Source organism: Vanacampus margaritifer, chromosome 11 (assembly GCF_051991255.1).
Source record: "Vanacampus margaritifer isolate UIUO_Vmar chromosome 11, RoL_Vmar_1.0, whole genome shotgun sequence".
In the NCBI taxonomy this organism is placed as follows: domain Eukaryota; kingdom Metazoa; phylum Chordata; class Actinopteri; order Syngnathiformes; family Syngnathidae; genus Vanacampus; species Vanacampus margaritifer.
Genome location: NC_135442.1, coordinates 2,301,538 through 2,321,296, shown reverse-complemented (window position 1 = coordinate 2,321,296; position 19,759 = coordinate 2,301,538). Strand labels below are relative to the sequence as shown.

Genomic DNA, 19,759 nt, shown 5'->3' with positions numbered 1-19,759 from the left:
GGATGCCAGCCAATACAATGCGCTCATGTAATAGTTTGATATGCATTTTGGTTGTGTTTATATTTTGGATTGTATTGATTTGCATGTTGCAGTGGGTAAATAAAGACGGGGGAAAATTACACAGAATTAAGAAATCACCAAACACAAATACAGCACGTCATTTTCAGAATTGAACTCTGGCTAAGTCATTGAATGACAAACTCACACAAAAAAATGTTTTTGCCTTATAAATGCTCTAAGTTAGCAGCAAAGTCTGACTAAAACTCCTCAACTCACATAAACTTCCTTGAAACCAGATGGCGCCAAAGCAATTTTGTTAAAATACAATTGTGGTTTGTCTGTATGTGTCCTATGATTGGAATGGGGTCCAGTCTTGGGTGTTCCTCGCTTCTGCTCGAAAACATTATGTGCACCCACCGACTATCACCCCCCAAACTTTCGGCCGTATCTATGAAATCAATATCATTTGTCTATAACATTTTCATCATAACATTGTATCCTTCTTAACATTAAAAAAAATAAATGTAGATAAACTTACAATAAATAAAAATGTACATGTTTTTTTTATTTTATCTGCCACAGAAAAGTTTTGAAGTGCATCATTTTTACGGAAATAAAATGAAAGTAAATGAGAGTGTTACTGCCACCTACTGTCTTAGGAAAAAGAAAGAAACATGTTCTTCAGGTCACATGAGAGGCCAATAGCTAACGAAAAATAATGGGTTAATTATATTTTCATTGAAATAACTAATTATATTGACCTGATGGTTCCACAAGGAGGTCAGAACAGTCAAATTTATTATAAAAAAAAAAATGGGGGGGGGGTGCGTGGGTTGGGGCGCTTCAAGCAGTATAAATGTTATGTCAACCTCATTTAATTGATCTGTGGTACAAAAAAAAGTTATTGTTGTAATGTTAACAGTCAGCAAGTCCTATGATCAACATCTTTTTTCCAATTCTAAAGCCAGGATATGACGCACTTTCATTCGACGTGGGAGCAGAGGGAGGTGTTTTCAGGGAATCACGTGACCTGGCAACTCCGGCTCAGTGGGAATAGCGCCAGCTTCCTCATTCTTTTTATTTTTGTTTTTGGGATGTGTTAGTTTGTTGTTTGGAATACACAAAACGCTTTTTGACAACCTCAGCGACACAGTAAGTAGTGCCCCTTCTACATTTTTGTTTATTTTCACACGACAAGTTCAAGTTGTAATTGTTCTCACTAAGTGTCTTGTTAGCCCACTGATGCTAATTTGATTGGCTAATGCTAACCCAGTCTTATTATTCCTCAAAAGTTGTCACGCTGTAACAAGTTTCTTTCTTTCTTTCTTTCTTTCTTTCTTTTTTACAAGCGTAAAACAACTCATAAATATTGGTCAGATCCTTTACTTGGGTCAAAAAATTGGTTCATTTTGTATTAAAAAAAAAAAAAAAAACATGGATCGATCCATTTTTGATCCATAATTGGGTTGGTTACTTTTGACCCAACTGTTTTTAGAATGTACTGTATAGTTAACAAAATCAAATAAAGAAACAAAAACTAAAATTGAATAAACATTTTCAAACAAAAATAATAATATAAAAAAGTTATAATGAAAACTAACAAACTAAAAATATTTTAACGAATATACTGAAAATGTCATTTTTATCTTTGTAGATTAAAATAATTTCAGAGGTCAAACAGTTGTTTGAGAATTGTAGTTTACTTAATTATACAATGTTAGTGACCATTTTTAATCTTACACTAAACAAATGATCCAAACCAAAAAAATAATTAGCACTAATACTAAAACAAATAAAAATTACATATAAACAAAGCATTTTTGAAAAAATAAAAACAAACAAACATTCTCTAAAACCTAATACTAACTGAATATAAAAAACTAAATAAAAACTATAATTAGTAGTAGTAGTACGTTATAAGTAGTTACGTTGGATTAGTGAAAGGGAGACATGACACACAAAAAATCTCTGTCAAACTAAAATAAATGGCATAAACAATAATAAATTGAAAGAAATATTAGCATCGAGTGGAATGTAGCTCCATATAATGGAATACAAGTAGTGTGTCTTAGCAAAAATACTCAAGTAAAAGTTAAGGGTTTTACATCAAAACTATTTTGACATCCAAAGAGTTACTGAAGCAAACACATGCCCACAATATGTTGTTGTTTTGTGCGGGGTAGGAGATTGTATGCCCAGCTGAAGAAGAGATGTCAACGCAACTGGACTCCAAAATTGCACATCTGAAGAAGATGTCTCAGGTTTGTATTTGACGTCAGCCGCTAACAACATCTCTCTACCGTCGCTAACGTCCTCAAATGTAACCCAAAACATAGGATGTCAGCAATGAGATTGGGTCACTGGAAAGGCTGCGTGAAAAACTCAGTTTCATACACGGTATGGCATTTTTGAGATGCAGGCTGCGAGTAGATTTTCACGTGATGCTGTCCGTTTTATTTGTGTGATTAGCGGAGCAGCGGCACACTCAGGACGTCGCGGGACCGGACAACTTCTACGTGCAAACAAATCAGGTAATGCGGATCAATACTTTTCTCGTTTGTGCAAATTGTCCAGTTTCACTTCATTGGTCTCAAAATAATGTTTTATTCCCTTCAAATATTTGTAAATAATGTTTCCTATCCCAGCCGATTTTGCGGCAAGAAGCAGGGTACACCTCGGATTGGTGGCCGGCCAATCACGTGGCTTGTTTTTACAAACATTGGGACTCACAACGATGAACACAATGACACTATTGCTTAACCAATTGGGCAGATTTCTTGCTAAGGGGTGTGGGGGGGGGGGTCCCATCCCATGCAGATGAGCCACTACTCACCCCGCCTCCTTCTACTACATGAGCAAATGCGGAGTTTGGCTTTTGTTGCCAAGGCAACGGACAGCGGAGCTAAGTGGTGTGACTGGCAACTACTTGCACAGAGAGTGTTAAAAAAAAGAAGAAAAAAAAGCAAAACAAGCCCCCGTAAAGACTGTCACCCAATTAACCTTTTCAATTCCTTAATGCAAACCAGCCCTGGCATGTAAAAATCAGGGAAATACTAAATATAACGACTTTTTTTAACTCTCTTTTTTTTTCAGATATTACTAAAGCAGATACATAGCATGTTAACAATGGCAGAGGATGTTGTGCAGACGCTTACCACTGTGGAGTTGCATAAGTGGAAGCGGAGGCAGCAGCTGGCCTGCATCGGAAGCCCCAACGACACCTGCTTAGACTGTCTGCAGAAAAGGTACCAAATAGTCCTTCATTTAAAGAGGATGTTTTTAGCCTCTCACCTCAAACCCCCCATGAACACCACTCCAGGCCGACAGCGGTGACCCCTAAAGCAGCCAAGCCAACGTGAACTCTTAACTGAGTTTTTTTGGTCCCACTCTAAATAGAGTAAAATTTACATTTGGGAGTGAAATAAAACAAAAACAAAAGTCACTCAAGGGTTGAGGAACAAAGCCACAACTGCAGGTTGGGAGATAACCAATCTACTCCTTAAGCCACGCCACTCCTGCCGTGTGTTAGTATATCGCGCGTGTCAGCTGGAATCGAAAAACGATGCTTTCGGTCTCTTTTTGGAGATAAACAAACAGTTGGAGTGGCATAGCTCAGGTGGTAGAGTGGCAGTCTCCCAAGCTGAAGGTCGTGAGTTCGTTCCTCAAACTTTGAATCACTTCTTTTCTTTTTTCTTTTTCAAATAAACTGGTCAAATTTAGTCAAAATCTCTCCTTGCAAAATGTACTCAAAATTTCTGAGTAAAAAAAATCTTTAATAGTTTTTTTCATGTGAAAGGCAAATTCTCTCGTACACACTAAAAATACTTTGAGTAAAATTTACTCTGAATATTTCACCTCTCTTCCAAGTGTAAATTTTACTCTATTTAGAGTGGGACCAAATGAACTCAGTTTTGAGTAAAATTTACAGAATTTTCTATCCGTTTTGGGGAAAAAATGGATAGCAAAAAAATGGCGGCAATGTGCTGTATATATTATGCTATCTAAATTCTTCTATTATTGTTCTTATTTCAATTAAAGAATGTCCCCGACCTGTTATTCAGACACATTGTAATTGTTTGAAATCATGAACCGACAGCGTAATATGCAGTGCAAACTTATTGTTGTATTACAGTCTTGTGTGTGTGTGTGTGTTTGTGTGTTACAGTTTCACAACTGTGGCTGTGGTGCTACAGCAAATCAACCATCATCTGACCAAGCTGCCGGAGCCCAACGGGAACTGTAACCACACCGGCGGCAATCCTGTTGCTGAAAGCAAAACCTTCAGCCACTCTTTGATGACTCAACTTCTGTCCAAGTACGACGCCCCATCACACCTCTTGCTGTTGCATAGCTTTATTTTCAGCGTGACAATACTGATGCAGCATATCTCTCATTTCAGTGCTTTAGTGGTGGAAAAGCAACCCGCCATGTCAGGAATGCCTCTGGTGCTCAGGACCAAGGCCAAATTCACTGTGAGACTCAGGTGAGAAGGCGCCATTTGTAAGCTCATAATGACGAGGATCACAATATCTACAGGATTCCTTTTCGATTCTCCTACATTAAACTTCGGCTGCTGAATATCTTTCAAAATGGGCTTGACTAGTCAGGGGAAAAGAATCACGGGTTTCTTTGCATGTGCCAATTTGATGTCAATACATGAAATATTATTTATTGGAAGCTGCTGCTGAAAAAGACATGTGTGATTCTCATATTTTTTTCTTTCTTGTAAACGGTTTCATCCTTTTGTTTGTTTTTCAGTAGGGATAGACCGACAATCGGCCAAAAAAAAAGGAAATCTGAAACCATTTTAATCTCAGGGAACTTTAAAAAAAATAAAAAATAAATAAAAAATCTGTAACATTTATAAGAGATTTATAAAAGATGACTCTTGGAACCTTCTGAACCATTTGTTTTTGTTCAACATTAAAACAAAGAAATGTGAAAATTTTAAGATTTCAGGTTTTGTTGAATTTTTGAAAAAAGTATGTAAAAAACTATAGAGGTATTTATTTAAGTTCACCGTTCAACTTTTTCAGATGTACTGATAACCTTAGGAGTACTCTGAACATTTTTTTAAAAAATGTAAAAGGATATACTGTATATTGTGTAAGATAAAAAAAAAATCTACATTTTGAAAAGTTGGACAAATTGTTCAATAAACATGCTTTAAGACATTTCAACAAAGTCAAGTTTGGCATTTGTATACAACCAAAAAATGTTGACGGCAATATCGCTTTTCCCTCTTTTAACTGAAAATCAATATCGGCTCCAAATATCCACTATCGGCTTCCTTGATGACTAATAATCGGCATGTGTACCAACCCTGAACAAAACATATCAGTCTATCTCTATTTTTCAGGTTCCTGGTCAATTTGCCAGAGTTCCGATGCCTGCTTAAAGTCAAACCCGTATTTGACAAGTAAGTCAAAGACAAGCACGGTTTTGAGGCCGCAAAGAGATTCATCCATCTGTTTTCCAAACCCAAAGTCTTATACTCTTTCTGTTTTTTTTTCTCTCTGTGACAAAAAGGGACGTAGCTGAGAAAAATAAAAGGGACGGGTAGGTAAATACTGTAGCGGAAGCAGTTTAGCCAGCTACTAAATGTTGCCTTTGACGGAGTCACATGTATTCTTTGTTCTTTCTTCTCATGTTGCAGCTTCCGTCACATTGATTTCAGCGTGGGTTCGAACAAGGTGCTCGACGCGGACATAACTGGGAATTGCTTGGTTGCCGAATTTGACGACTTGGTAAAGAAGATTGAAGTGGAACCTATTTTCTAGACAATACAAATGAATAATATCTCATCCTTATATTCTGTTTTTTCTTCCAGATAATCCAGGAAATCAAAAAGCGAGCTCTAGGATCAAATGGGGTAAGACATTACATGACACTTATTTGTTGGGCTCTTTTGGTGCTTGTTGTGGCCCAAAATTCAGCTGTGAATTTACCCAAAATGTCTGACTTCCATCACACTCAGTATTTTCCCCTTGCCAGAGTCCTTTGATTGTGACGGAAGAACTCCACGTCATTACATTCGTGACAGATTTTCTGCATGCTGGACTGCGCTGTCACATCGAGGTAAGTCGCACATTCCAATTTGGAGAGAAAGACGATCATTGGTTCCTTCTACCTTTCCAGGCCAGCTCTCTACCGGTAGTCGTCACAACCGCAGCCGCTCAGGGTCCCAACGCTTGGGCATCAGTCATGTGGTACAACATGTCCGCCAGTCAACCAATGGTAATGCTACTTGTCTTGTGTTCCAATACTTTTGAGACACTGAAAATGGAGATCCTCTGCATAATGAACGGATTCAATCGAACCACTCAAATCCGCTGTTCATGGTGAGTAGGGATGGGTACCCTTCACGTTTGAACCGGTACTGTTCCAATTCTTGGTACCTGGGAATCGATACCGGTACTTAATGGTACCAATTTTCGGTACTTTTGTTCTCTCGCTCGCGCTCTCTCACTCTCTTTTTTAATTTTCAATTTTTGTTATTTTATGTATTTATTTGTGTGGTAATAAATGTCTCTCTCCTTCTTTTTTTATTTTTTATTTTATTTATTTGTGTGGTAATAAATGTCTCTCTCCTTCTTTTTTTAATTTTTATTTTTTATTTTATTTATTTGGGTGGTAATAAATGTCGCTCTCTTTCTTTTTTTAATTTTAATTTTTTATTTTATTTATTTGTGTGGTAATAAATGTCTCTCTCCTTCTTTTTTTAATTTTTATTTTTTATTTTATTTATTTGTGTGGTAATAAATGTCTCTCTCTCTTTTTTTTAAACATTTTTATTTTATATATTTGTGTTGTACTGGTAATAAATGTTCATCATTGTTTACTTAACAGTAAAAACAAATTAACAATCAATCAATTTAATTACTTTTCAATATATACACCTTGACAAATAACAGATTTAAAATGTGAAACAAATGAGCCAGTGAGGAATAGTAAAAATAAAGGTCTAACATTTTACAATTACTGACGTATAATAATACACATAAATTAATATTGCAAAAAACAAAGTTCTGTCCAATGAACAACACAAGGAACAAAGTTAAAACAGTTATCTTCGTTTCTCGTGCGGTTGTTTTTTAAGAACGTAAAGTCAGCCGCGCAGTGAGTTCGAAATATCGAACCCATCTGAGTCCGTAGTCCTGAGTACGTAAACCAATACAGCTTTATCAACCTGTGGCCTCTAACTTGAGTCGGTGAACAGAAAGAACCGAATCTTCCCAATCTGCTATGTTCATGTTGATTCTGCGAATTGGAATCTGTGGACCCGCTAAAACCAAATCACGAATCCACAAACTTGAGTCCATGGACCACTTCAACTGAGTTCTCAGAGTCGGCGCTGTCTCTGCTAAGATTGAGCTCATTTAGCCAAAAATGCCAAGTAAAAAACATTTGTGTTTTTTGTTGTGTTCAGAACCTGCGGTTCTTTTTCAAGCCTCCTCCGCTGTCCTGGTTCGAGCTCTCCCAAGTTCTCAGCTGGCAGTTTTTGTCCGTCGGAAAACGGCCGCTCGATGAAAATCAAGTGGCCATGCTGAGAGACAAAATTGTTGGTAAGAGACAACACGCCTGACCTCCACAAATCCATCTGACCTCCACAAATCCATGTGTAATGGCCTGTGCCAGCTGACTTTGAGCGAGGGGCAGCAACGTACACCCTCGACCGGTCACCAGTCAACCACAAGACACTTTATAGAGACACACATCCGTCAACCTTTCCGATTAGGGCGTCTCAACTTTGCCCACAGAAGATCCTGACGGCTTTGTCCACTGGAACTCGTTTTCCAAGGGAAACGTGTGGCTTTGGCTCAACGGAATCTTGAATCTCATCAAAAAGCACCTGGTAGAACTTTGGCGCGACGGGTAAATCCATTTTCTACAAACAATCCGTCAACTTTTGATCAATAACTCCAAATGCTCTTGTTTTATTTATGGACTTATTTTCCAGGCTCATCATGGGCTTTGTGAGTCGAAGGAAAATTAAGGAGCTGTTGCAGGAGAAAAAGACGGGCACGTTCTTGCTCCGCTTCAGCGAAACCAACCAAAATGGCGCCATCTCCTTCAGCTGGGTGGATCACCATAACGGAGGTAAGAATTCCATTGGATAGCTGCAAAGACAGTTGAATCATTTCTATCTACTGCCATCTAGTGGAAGGACATTTAATTGTTCCGCTTGCCACTGTACGTCGCTGGCATAGATAGATGAACAAAGAAAAAGATTATTTTTATTATTACATTATTTGTAAGGGTCGACCAGTATGGATTTTTTTTTTTAAAGCCTTTACCAATTCCGGTAGTTTGCTGAATAAATTTACAGATTAATAATTTTTAAAAATCATTTATTCATTCTTTCATTCATTCCAAAAAATGCTTATCTTAGTGAGTAAAATAGTTTGTTTTTGTCCTTTAACACTTAAAACAATAATGATGAAGAAAAACAAAACATTAAATAAAAAGAAAACAAAAAAAACAATCATGATGTGAATTACGGGTCAAACGAGCTGTTTCGCACTACTTTGACCTTTTTTATTTGCTTAACTTTACAACAGAGACAATCATCGGTAATAATGGCAAATTATTTTTGGGGGAAATGTTGGAATGTCATTATCTTTGTTGTTATGTGTTAAAAAAAAAAAGAAGGAGGATACAAATTATTTTTAAATTCCCCCCAAAATGTGATTTTGTTTTTAAATGAACATTTCATGCTATTAAATTCTACTTTATAAAAACATAATAATAACAACATGATGAAACAGAAAGCAAAGAATCAAGTCATGGCCAGTAACACTCATCATTTTAAGCAGAGCATAAAGAATATTTGCCAGTGAGTATTGCAATACCGTCCCTCTAATTTCCTCCACGAGATGAATCAAGTATCTGTCCATCTACTGTGGGGTCAATGCTACATTTTGTGACTTTAACAGCTAGCTTGTTAGCTTTAAACTGAAACGAGAAGCTAACCCTCCCTGTCTCCATCTTCAGAAGTCCAAGAGCACTCGATTGAGCCCTACACCAAGTTGGAGCTGGCGACCACCCCGATGGCCAACGTGATTTGCGACTTCAGCCCCAGAGTTCACGGCAGCGTCTCCGCCAATCCTCTGCTCTATTTGTACCCGGACGTGGACAGAGACGCTGCTTTCAAACGCTACTACATTTGCTCTGGTATATGCCATCGAGACAATCTGATTGCTCAACTTGTTTATTGACTCACATACAAGGTTGGGATGTTGCGATTTGGAAGTGGCATTTTAGAGTGAACCTCAAATGCCCTAGAACCTTTACAGGTGAATCGGGCTGCTCGATTATGAAGAAAATATTCATCACGATTATTTTGGTTTGGCTACAAAACAAGAAAATGTTTAAATGTAAAAAATATTAAGACAAATGCAATTCTTTGAATTCCTTTTGGATGAAACGAAATTTATTACATTATTTACAGTGTTCCCTCGTTTTCTGCTGGGGTTAGGTACCAAAAAATACCCGCAATAAATGAAATCCACGAAGTAGTTAGCTTTATGTTTTACATTTATTATAAATGTTTTAAGGCTCTAAAACCCCTCACCACAAATGTATACGCTTTTCTCATCAAGGCATTTCATTTTCTCACATTTCTCTCGTTTAAATGTTCTCAATGTTCAAACCTTTGCAAATTTTATAAAATAGCTACATTACTGTAAAAAAAAAAAATCAATAAAATTGCATGCAAAATTGCATCCAAAAAATTTGCAAAACAACGAGGCCGCGAAAAGTGAACCGCGTTATAGCGAGGGAACACTGTATTTTAACATTTAAAAAAGGTACGAATGTATAAATTAAAAAAACTCAAACAACTCAATTAGTATGAATAATCTTCTCTTTTTTTTACGATTACGCTGATTTTGTAATTGAAGAGTGAAAGAATTGAAATTGTAATTGAATTTCGATAAATTGCACAATCCTACAGGTGAACTTGATTTGACCGTCTCAAAACTTTTGTCCAACTGTTTCAGTACTTTTTCAAATTGTTCTTGAAAGAGTCCTCTTCATCTCTGCAGACAAGCAGAGGCCTGCAAGTGCATCCGGTTATGTGCGACGAAAGTCCATCAGTGTGATAGAGTAAGTATGACCTCATGTGACCTTGTCAATGGACAGAAAGACAACTCGTGTGAATGGACAGACAGATGTTTACTTTATGTGCCTCTAAAGGTTCAAAATGGTGGCCAATGTTTTCCTAATTGCTGTGAGGATTTTTTTTTTCTCTTCCCAGTTTGCCAACGCCTCCTCCTTCTCCACCACAAGATTTGCACATGGCGGACATGTTCCACTCGATGCCTGGCATGCTTGTGGGTTTCCATTCACTACAATCCCACCACCCGAACCCCCACCCCCCTTTTTTATTGTATTTTTTTTTTTTTAAAGAAGCCGAATTTCACCAATCATCTTGTTGCGTGTGTCTTCCCACAGGACGTATTTTGCCCTCAGATGGATGTTTCCGATGTACCGGACCTCCTCTTCTCTGAGCAACATCAAGTTGGTGGCTTCGATTTAATCTGAAAATATTTGAGGCGAGATATTCATGGCTCGTGTTAGGTGGTTGCTTGGTGGCGTGTCCGCTGCATGCACCGGCGGCTATCACGGTAACACCGTTTTACGGACGAGATATTTTCTTACTTTTTTTTTTTTAATACCACTGATATGGTGATGACGTTACAGCAAAAAGTGCAAACTTTACAAGGGGTAGTCAACCCAAAAGTGTTTTTTACAATAATATGTTGTATGTTCTCTTACTAATCTAATCACTCATGAATGTTGCGTTTAGGCAGCAAAATGCACCCACTTTTATCCATCTCAGGGGGCGGCCATTTTGCTACTTGCTGTTAACTGAAAATGACATCACAGTTGCGCACAATCACGACTCACTATCAGATAACAGGCGAATTGTTCCCTGAGTCTCGACTAACTGTGATGTCATTCTCTTTCTCAAAAGGAAGCTCTCGTACTCATACTCGGTGTTGGCCCCACAGTAGAAGGGGGGGGAACAACACTGGACAGCCCTCCCAAAAACAGCTGGTTTCAACACGACTCTAAAAAGCGGTAGCTTTTTTCCACCCCTGCGGTATTATTTCAGAACAATTTTTGAGCAAAGCAAGCTGTTCAGGCAAATATAAATGCTGTAAAGGCAAATCTTGTAATACGCAAGTAACATTGCTGGTCACCTAAAATGATGATTAGAGGTCAAAATCGCATTTATTGTTATAAATGACCCAATTTCATGTAAATGGTCCCCAAGTTAGCATTTATTTGCTACAAAACATATTTCTATATCTCTCTATGCCAGTGACGTATAGTGACAGACAGAACAATCAAAAGATTTTCCACTCAACGGCAGAAGGTACAACAGAATCAAATCTTTGTGCTTAACTAAACATCTTACACCGACTTATATAAGTTGAGGCACGATCATCGTTTTTCAGTGGACACACACTGAAAAACATTTCTGTTTGGTGGTGGACCGTGCACGTTTTCTTGATTTCCTCATGTGATTCTTGTGTTTTCCTTGAATAAATGTTGGAAACACGGCAATAGACAAAAGAGCAGCTCACTACATTTCTGTGCTTGCATTATTTTCTTAAATCAGTTGGAGGGGAAACAAGTGTGGTTATGGAATGAATGAATGAATGTGTGTGTGTGTGTGTGTGTGTATATATATTTAATTAATTAATAGATTTTTTCAGTTTGAGCTGCATATTAACTCATTCACTGCCAAAAACGTTAAATAACGTTTAGTAAAATCCTATGGAGGAGTGCCAAAGACGTTAAAAGACGTTTTTTTTTTTCAAAACAGGTGAAACTAACCATTTTCTATTGTTGATTACTGAAAAACGGAATAAGGTAGAAACAAACTTTTTTTTCTGATGAAAGATGAGAGCCAAATCTTTCATTTGGTAGTATGTGTGTTTCCATAGTCCAAACACAACATTTTCTGTGGACCTTGAAAGATCAGACAAAAATGCTTAAATCGGCTGGCACCCACGGCATCCCTTTTCTGAAAACGTCTGGCAGTCAAACAGTTAAGAGGGCGTAAGGAGTGGCTTTCCATTTTGACACAATCATCACATAAAGATGGGAAATTGGAGTCCTAATAATCCAAACTTTTTATCCAAGCACACTGGATCTGAGTCCCAGTGTACTGTGAACATGGGATGTGTAGGGTCAAGGGTCATTGTGATTGCCGATTTACCTTTTAGACTTTACTATTTTATATTTCTCTTTAAATGACACAAACATTTCCACCCCCCCCTCCCAAAAAAAATCACTTCAGAACTAAAAAAATACAATAAAGCTGTCGAACATCTTTAGTTGGTGTACATTTTAAAAAACGTCATACAATATCAGTGTCTATTGCAAGTGGAATTCTTTTTCAAAATGTCATTAATCCATTTAGAATATTTTTTTTTTTCGAGTTTGGAAATTTGATTTTAGAGTTCACAAAAGTTCAATTTGTGTACCAGCCAGCCGGGGTCACCAACCTTTTTGAAACGGAGAGCTTCTGATTCATGCCAAGGGCTAGCTAGCAGTTTGAAGCACAGTTCTGAAATAACAAATGTGCTCAAATTTCCTTTAATTCAATGTAATTATTCAAAATGAATGATCATCAATGTGAAAACACTGATTATGATCATGACTGGCATGATTTTAAAAGTTTAAAAGGAAACAGATGAATATCAAAATCAACACTTATTTCTACAGCTCTTAACATTTGCTTATGATCGCTTCCTAGGAAATCACAATGTGCCACCACTGGTGGTGACCCCTGCTGTACACAATGAACATTTGTTTTGTTTTTTTTGCATTTTGGAAAAGAGCTCTTTAAGTCATACCGAAAAATATATTTCAAATACATTCTTCTTCGTGTGAGTCGATAAATAGGTTAGCACGCTCTAAAAACCGATACGGACACTTGCGCTCATCAAACGGCAGAATTCCAATAAACGTCTCCACAATAATACACTACAAATTCAGGAACACTTCCATTTCCACACAATCACGATGAGAGAACACACAACACTCCCAAAAACACGTACCAAACAATTTCCACTGAGATTATAGATAATATAGCGATTCAGGTTGTATCAGGCTGCGTCTTTTCAGAGTAAAGATCCAAGACGCTAGCCTGAAAGTGAAGCGTCCAAACCGGACAACAACAACGGCTGGCGCGACTACAGCAGACTGTCCAAACTCTTCTCCGCGCTCTCCTTGTCGCCCGAGTCGTCGGCCGAACGCTCTTTGTCGGCGTGCGGCTGCAGGATGGCCACCACGTCGTGGTGGCCAAAGTGCACGGCCTCGTCCATCGGCGTGTTCCCCCACCTGCGGGAAACATTAGTTAAGCACGCTAGTCGCTAATGGTTAGAAAGCAAAAAGCGAATCAAATCAATTGGGGTCGGTCATATAGACAAGCTTAACCCCAAATATGCTTCAGATGTTCTAGTAGTCTTTTCCTGACATGCGATTTATGCCCGTTTCCATCTATTCTTCTTTAGCGAATATTGAGAGGGGACTCCGCCGCTGTAGGTGGCGCTATACACCATAGAGATGTAATCCAACCGTAATTTTAAAGAAAAAGAACAGGAAGCGAATGTGCCGTGCGATGTCATTTGAGTTCTAAGCGTAAAAACCTTTTTTTGCAAATTTTGGCCCTTTTTCAAATTTCTGGCGTTTCCATTCAGTTTTATAAAAATGGGTGGATGAAAACCCAACTAGATGTCAGTCAGGAGAGGGTGTGTAGACTTTTTCTACCCACTGTACTGCAAATACCCGCAGACACCCACCTGTCTCGGGGAACTGGGTTGACCTTGCAGGCCTCCAGCAGGAAACGCGCCACCTCAGTGTGACCTGGAAGCACAATTTCAGTCACAAAGATCCATAAACTGTTTCCATGCTTTTTCTTCGGCTTGTTAGTTTTTTTTTTAGCTAGCAGGTAAAATGCATGCGTGATAGGGTTTGTGTCCTTTCACTTTTTTACCCCCTGGTGGTGACAAAAATGGGTCACAGCTTTATACAATTACGAATTTACAACACATGACATATTTTATTCAATTTTTCTAGAGGAATACTTGACTTATTGAGTCATTTTCAGCAGTAAAGTTAATATTTTGTCCAGAATGAATTTGCTAACTTCATTATTATATATTTTTATACAAAATATAAACTTTTTATTGCTGAAAATAGCTCAAGAAGTCAAGTAAATTTTCCAAATTGTATATATTTGGCGAGCAAGGGTATTGGCACAGCTTGAGTTGATTCCAGTAAATTAACGTCGGATTAGCATGGCTAGCAAGCAGCAGCCAGTCCGGCCATCGGGAATATCTGGAGTTTCCTCAACGCCCGGTCCGACTTGCTCCAAAAACAAATTAAAACCAACTGAATAAAAAAAAAAAAATCAAAAATAGTATTATTATGGCTTGAAAATGTGTGCTCTATAGGGTTTATGTCTGCTACACTTGCGTTTACACTGTCTAAGGCGATGTTACATCCTTTTCAGTGTCACTTTTGGTGAAAAAAAATTGTAAAAAAAAATAAAAATCAAATAGAAATGATGTATTTGTGTACGCTACCCTCAGCCGCAGCCACGTGGAGGGCCGTTCTGGAGTCGTAGTCCCTCTGCTCCATGTCCATCGACGACAAGGCAAACCTGCACGCAGACACTTGAGTTTTTGTCAAATATAACAAAATGGATGCAAGTTGCCAAGAAAATGAAATGATATACATTGCGACACGATTGCCCTCTTCTTAGGCTCTTCCAGTTTCGGATATTATTTGATATTGCATTTATTGGGCAAATGATTCAAAAATAATGAGCAAAGACAAACTAGCAAAAAATTCGAAAAAATCACATTCAAAGGTCATGAATTAGATATGCCACTTACAAGGAGGCCTTTGAAAATAAAAATAAAAAATCATTTTAAAACAATATAGTACAAATTTAAAGGCAAAAAAGTTTCATCAAAAATATCAATTTGACACAAGGGGTTTTAACCTCTAGATTTTTATTTCTTCAAAAACGTGGTTATGTGTGAGGAGTTTTCAAATCTTGATTGTTTAGATTATTGTGGTCGATTTAACCCAGAGGGTATTAAAATCTAGTTTTATAAACTTTAGATTTATGTGGGTCAATTTGACCTCAAATTTCAATTCTTCTAAACTTTGGATTGTGGGTCAACTTGACCTGAAGCAGGGCTGCTGACGGGTTTCAACATTTTGATTTTTTTTTTTTAACAGTTTGACCCAGTGGATTTTAAAACCTAGATTTTTAAACTTTAGATGACACGGGCCAGTTTCACCCAAAGAGTTTTTACATCTACATTTACCAGTTTTCAAGGCTTTGTGTGTTTTGTTGTTTTACTTAAAAGTTAAAAAAAAAAAATGCACATCAACTTTTATATTGGTAAAGCATGCGGGTCACCTCCTCAATGCGGAGACGTCTCCTGTGTATGCGGCAAACAGCAAATTAATGACAGACTTGACCTGAAGACACAAACCAAACAGTCACAATCGCTCATTTGCACCTTACTCACTTTTGTCCCACGTTGCTTCTTCCTCTCCCTTGGCCTGCTGGAAAAGCTCTTGAAAACCCACAACGATACCTTTACATGCGGCGCCCTCTCCAAGCGGCAAGTGCATAACTTGCAACATATCTTGCTTTTTTTGCTCTCCGACACCACCCAGTTGCTGACGAATGTCTGCATTGGCATTCATTCTGGAGTGTGCGCCTGAGCCCGCAGGGGGCGGGCAGTGTTAACACTGACACACGACATGGCTTTCATGACCACCTTGGCAACTAAGTCGCAGAAATAGTAGTCATTTTTTTCACAGAGGATAAAGAATATATGAATTTGAATTTTGTTCTATAATATTGCTTGTGTGTGTGTGTGTTGCCACAGCTTGTGTTCAAATAGTAGCGGTTTTAAAGTATCTAATGCTAAGTGGTTTAGCCAGCCTACAGCGTTTTTTTGCATTGTGTATTAACATTCAACCACCCCCCCCCCACACAAACACACACATAAAAAAAAAAAATCAACTGAAAGATGGGAGTGAAGTCTAAAAATTACCGTGTGAAGAGCTAAAAGTTCTTTATTGAATTTTTACAATACCACACACACATATATATGTATATATATATATGTATATATATATATACTGTATATAGTCACAATGAAAGAAACAAAGGCATAACATGATGGAACAAGTTACAATTGAGTTTTATGGAGACGTCATGTAGCAGTAGTTACACTCGTGGAATGACGAAAAGAAATTCAAAACAAAAAACAAACAAAACAATGATTAACTTGGAAATGGAGGGTTCATTCATCAACAATTCCTGTTTTTTTTGTTTAGTTTTTTATATTAAAAAAAAAAAATAGATATGGCATGATGCCCTAATTGCAAAACCTTACATTTCCAATGTCATACAATTCATTATGTCCCAAGACACAAATCAAAACAAATAATAATGTGTACATTACAACTGTGATTTTACATAATTCATACAAATCATACAAAAAAAATGTGCATGCAAACAGTGAGTATGACAAGTGGAGAAGCAAAACAAAGAATTCAAAAGCCTCAGGCTGCTGACTTTACGATTTACGTTTGAATCAACGATGCTGATTGCTTGCACTTTTGCAGATTTTGTTAAGCCAATCAGGAAAATGTTCATGAGCAGACAGTTTGCTGATTCGTTTAGCAAGTGATTTCAAGCAGCGGTTCTCAAACACGACGGGTCCACGAGCCCTAACTTGGAGTTGTTGATGGCTCCACAAAAAAGACAAAAAAATGGCAACCAAGAAAACTTCTCCGAATAACCCATTACTCCTCCCTACTTCAGCAAGAATCAATATAGGGTTTTCGAGAAAAATGGGGGGTTGGTGTGGAAATAATGCTAGGGGGGAAAAATGAAATAGAAAAAAATATTGGCAAAAAAAAACAAATGACTAATTTTATATTAATATTAAACCTAAAATCAAAAAATATTGTTTTTTTTAAACTAAAATGTAAAAAAAAATATTTAAAGAAAAACAAATCAGTGAATGATACCAAACTGAATATGCATCATGTGTAAATTGTAATATCACTATTCTCCACTAGTTGGCTCCACTTCCTCCCCTGGCTCGTACAAGTTTGAGAACCTCTGAATGAAAGGACCCGTGCAATTCCCTCTCCCCTACCCCCAAATTTAAAAGCAATCCGTTTTGAGGGGGCGGTCCTATTTCATGCAAATGCACCACTTCTCACCACGATACAATCCTGTGAAATCCAAAAGGGTTCGCTCACAGACACATTTTCCGAAATAGGCAGCTCATAAAATCAGCCTTCCCTAATCCGTCCCTAGCAAAGTCGCATCAAAGGCTTTTTGAGTCATTTGTCCTGCAAAAAAAAAAACGTCCAAAACACCAACAACGGTCATGAACCACTAACAACTCCCCCACGACCCCGTGACGGCGCTAAAGCGGCGGCAGTAGCGGCAGCTTCCCCTGCTGAACTGTAAGTCAAGTAAAAACCAGCGCCACCGAGGTCACGTCGACGACATTGGCGTCAACATGCAAGTATAGCCAGTCCCAGTAGTGAGAGATTGAGGTCGACATTATACACACGCGAGGAATAATACGAACTTGAGGCAAAACTAGAAAACGTGTGGCTGTCGTGAAACTAAAAAATGAGATGTTGTCCTTAAAGGAGACATACCCAGGATATACATCGCATGAGGCTTCATCCAATTTCCATATGTTTTTTGAGAACTTTGCCTGACAATATTGGAGCGGTAATACATGCCAAGGTCACTTAGATGACCTTCTTCCTAGTCAACTGTCAATCACTGACTGACTCAAGTGCGCCATTTAACGCACACAACAATCCAAAGATTTGTGAACATTGTCGGCTTCAACACTCCATGTTCCCAAATCACTGTAGCCCGCCAACCATGAAAAAATAAGAATAATTCACACTTTTTAGCCCCATATGTCACTGACAAAAAAAGTCAGCAGAAGATATATATTATTTGACTATGGGTCAATTTGACCTGCAAAGTAACAGGCACCCTGTTTGTATATAAGATAGCTCGTCCATCCATTTTGTTATGTGACGATGACAGCACGAGCTAAGCTAGCAGTTAGCACTAGTGTACAGAACCCGACCAGGACCAGGGCTGACTGAATCCAGAAAGTGAGAAACGGATCAGCAAAGACGTTTCAACGTCTTTCTTGAGCCGTCAAACATGCTGCAAACGAATCGAAAAGGATCACTGGGCGGCCATTTTGTCTGCGTTCTCACAGGACAAAAAGTCTTTTGAGAGAGGAGGTAGAGTGCGGGGCTCAGAACACTTTAGGCCACATCTGATGGGCCAGCACAAATCAAGATATACTTTTAAGTTCTAAGTTAAAAAAAATCATTTCTAATGTTTCTAATTATAATAAATTAACCTTTTTTTTTTTAAACACATTTTATATACGGTGAAATTTTATATACGGTGGAACCGCTCTCTTCAACGAAAATAACAAAAATCACATAGAAGTGACGCCCATCATAATGGTATTGGGAAAAAATAGGTGTATTTTTTTAATCCTCATGAATATGTGCATTACTAATATAAATTATTTAATTTCTTTTAATAAATAACGTTCAAAGTTAATTTATTTTTTTTTATGAATTCAGCGTTTATTTGCTACATTTTATAAATTAATTTAAATGTCAAATTAAACTTTTCTAGTTTTATTTTACAGTTACAATATATTAACCAATGGTTTAATGAGGTATATGAATAACAAATTAAACAATTTGAGTGGAAAGATGGATAAATACAGTAATAGCCGATCAATAAAATCCATACAAATGTGTGTATGTATACATTCTTTTTGTTTTGTCATTTACACCCAATCAATTAACCAATCATTTCATGAGGTAAATATATATATATATATTTTTGTTTGTTTTAAGAATCAATTTGACCTGCGCAAAACCTGGTCAATTGCAACATGACAAATACTAGAGGCCTCTTTTTTGATAATGAAAATGCTCAGCCATAAGTTGTGCTCAGACGCGCGCGCACGCACTTTCAGTGTCAGCTCGCATCCAGTGTTTTCTACTGCAAGTTAGAAGGTCGTATCCACACTAAGGCAGCTAGCGGGTCAGGAAGACAAATAAAAGAGCGTGTAACAAATCCCATACGTCCATCACAAACAAGACAGCAGCAGTAATTGCTTCACAAGCAATAAATAGTCGTCCAACTGATTTGAGGGTAACAATCGTTCTATCCTACGTTGTGGTCGTCTACGTTATATGTTCCTACTCGTTGACACTGTCCATCCTATAGACTACAGTGGTGGAGGTATCCTGGTGCGATTCGGTGGCCGAGACTTTTTTCCAAAGGGGGGCTTTCAGAGCGAGCTCCTGTTGGAGGCTCTCATAGTCCATGGGTCCGAAGAATTGCTGCTGTGTCAATTCAAATGAATAAGAAAGACGTTAAAGAACATTGTGGAATTCAATGACCACTTGTCGCGTCTAAACAACCGGGGAACATTTTCTGTTTCATATTAAGCCCTGCCCCTCGATTTGGGGTCATATTTTTCAGGAATTTTAAATGTGTCACAGAATTTTATCAACAGGGATGTGATTTTTCCGCTAATTCGCGGAATTCCGCTTTTTTTATTCCCCCCCCCCCCAAAAAAAAAAAAAATCCGATTTTTTTTTTATTTTATTTATTTTTTAATTATAT

The 19,759-nt window shown here is 37.8% G+C and overlaps 2 protein-coding genes across 6 annotated transcripts in view; one reads left to right on the top strand and one right to left on the bottom strand.

Annotated features, from left to right (window-relative positions):
- stat4 (signal transducer and activator of transcription 4) overlaps nt 1-12,281 on the top strand; it is a 25,576-nt gene extending 13,295 nt beyond the window's left edge. Inside the window, exons 25-44 of the mRNA XM_077579948.1 lie at nt 1,028-1,152; nt 2,184-2,261; nt 2,337-2,397; nt 2,470-2,531; nt 3,094-3,245; nt 4,166-4,315; nt 4,400-4,483; nt 5,360-5,419; nt 5,530-5,559; nt 5,657-5,747; nt 5,831-5,872; nt 5,995-6,078; nt 6,139-6,237; nt 7,430-7,565; nt 7,761-7,875; nt 7,961-8,100; nt 8,995-9,174; nt 10,047-10,107; nt 10,259-10,334; nt 10,456-12,281. Of these exons, the coding sequence (XP_077436074.1) occupies nt 1,028-1,152; nt 2,184-2,261; nt 2,337-2,397; nt 2,470-2,531; nt 3,094-3,245; nt 4,166-4,315; nt 4,400-4,483; nt 5,360-5,419; nt 5,530-5,559; nt 5,657-5,747; nt 5,831-5,872; nt 5,995-6,078; nt 6,139-6,237; nt 7,430-7,565; nt 7,761-7,875; nt 7,961-8,100; nt 8,995-9,174; nt 10,047-10,107; nt 10,259-10,334; nt 10,456-10,545 (1,916 nt within the window). The 3' untranslated portion in view covers nt 10,546-12,281. The remainder of the gene's footprint in view (nt 1-1,027; nt 1,153-2,183; nt 2,262-2,336; nt 2,398-2,469; nt 2,532-3,093; nt 3,246-4,165; nt 4,316-4,399; nt 4,484-5,359; nt 5,420-5,529; nt 5,560-5,656; nt 5,748-5,830; nt 5,873-5,994; nt 6,079-6,138; nt 6,238-7,429; nt 7,566-7,760; nt 7,876-7,960; nt 8,101-8,994; nt 9,175-10,046; nt 10,108-10,258; nt 10,335-10,455) is intronic.
- Nucleotides 11,271-19,759, bottom strand: part of glsb (glutaminase b) — a 25,975-nt gene continuing 17,486 nt past the window's right edge. For 3 of the 5 annotated variants that reach the window (XM_077579863.1, XM_077579866.1, XM_077579868.1), the window contains 4 exons: nt 15,455-15,516; nt 14,607-14,683; nt 13,821-13,884; nt 11,271-13,359 (listed from right to left, as the gene is read on the bottom strand). In XM_077579863.1, the coding sequence (XP_077435989.1) occupies nt 13,212-13,359; nt 13,821-13,884; nt 14,607-14,683; nt 15,455-15,516 (351 nt within the window). In that variant the 3' untranslated portion in view covers nt 11,271-13,211. Of the gene's footprint in view, nt 13,360-13,820; nt 13,885-14,606; nt 14,684-15,454; nt 15,517-16,104; nt 19,477-19,759 lie in introns of those variants that run through there. The other 2 variants (XM_077579864.1, XM_077579865.1) reach the window with 2 other exon arrangements.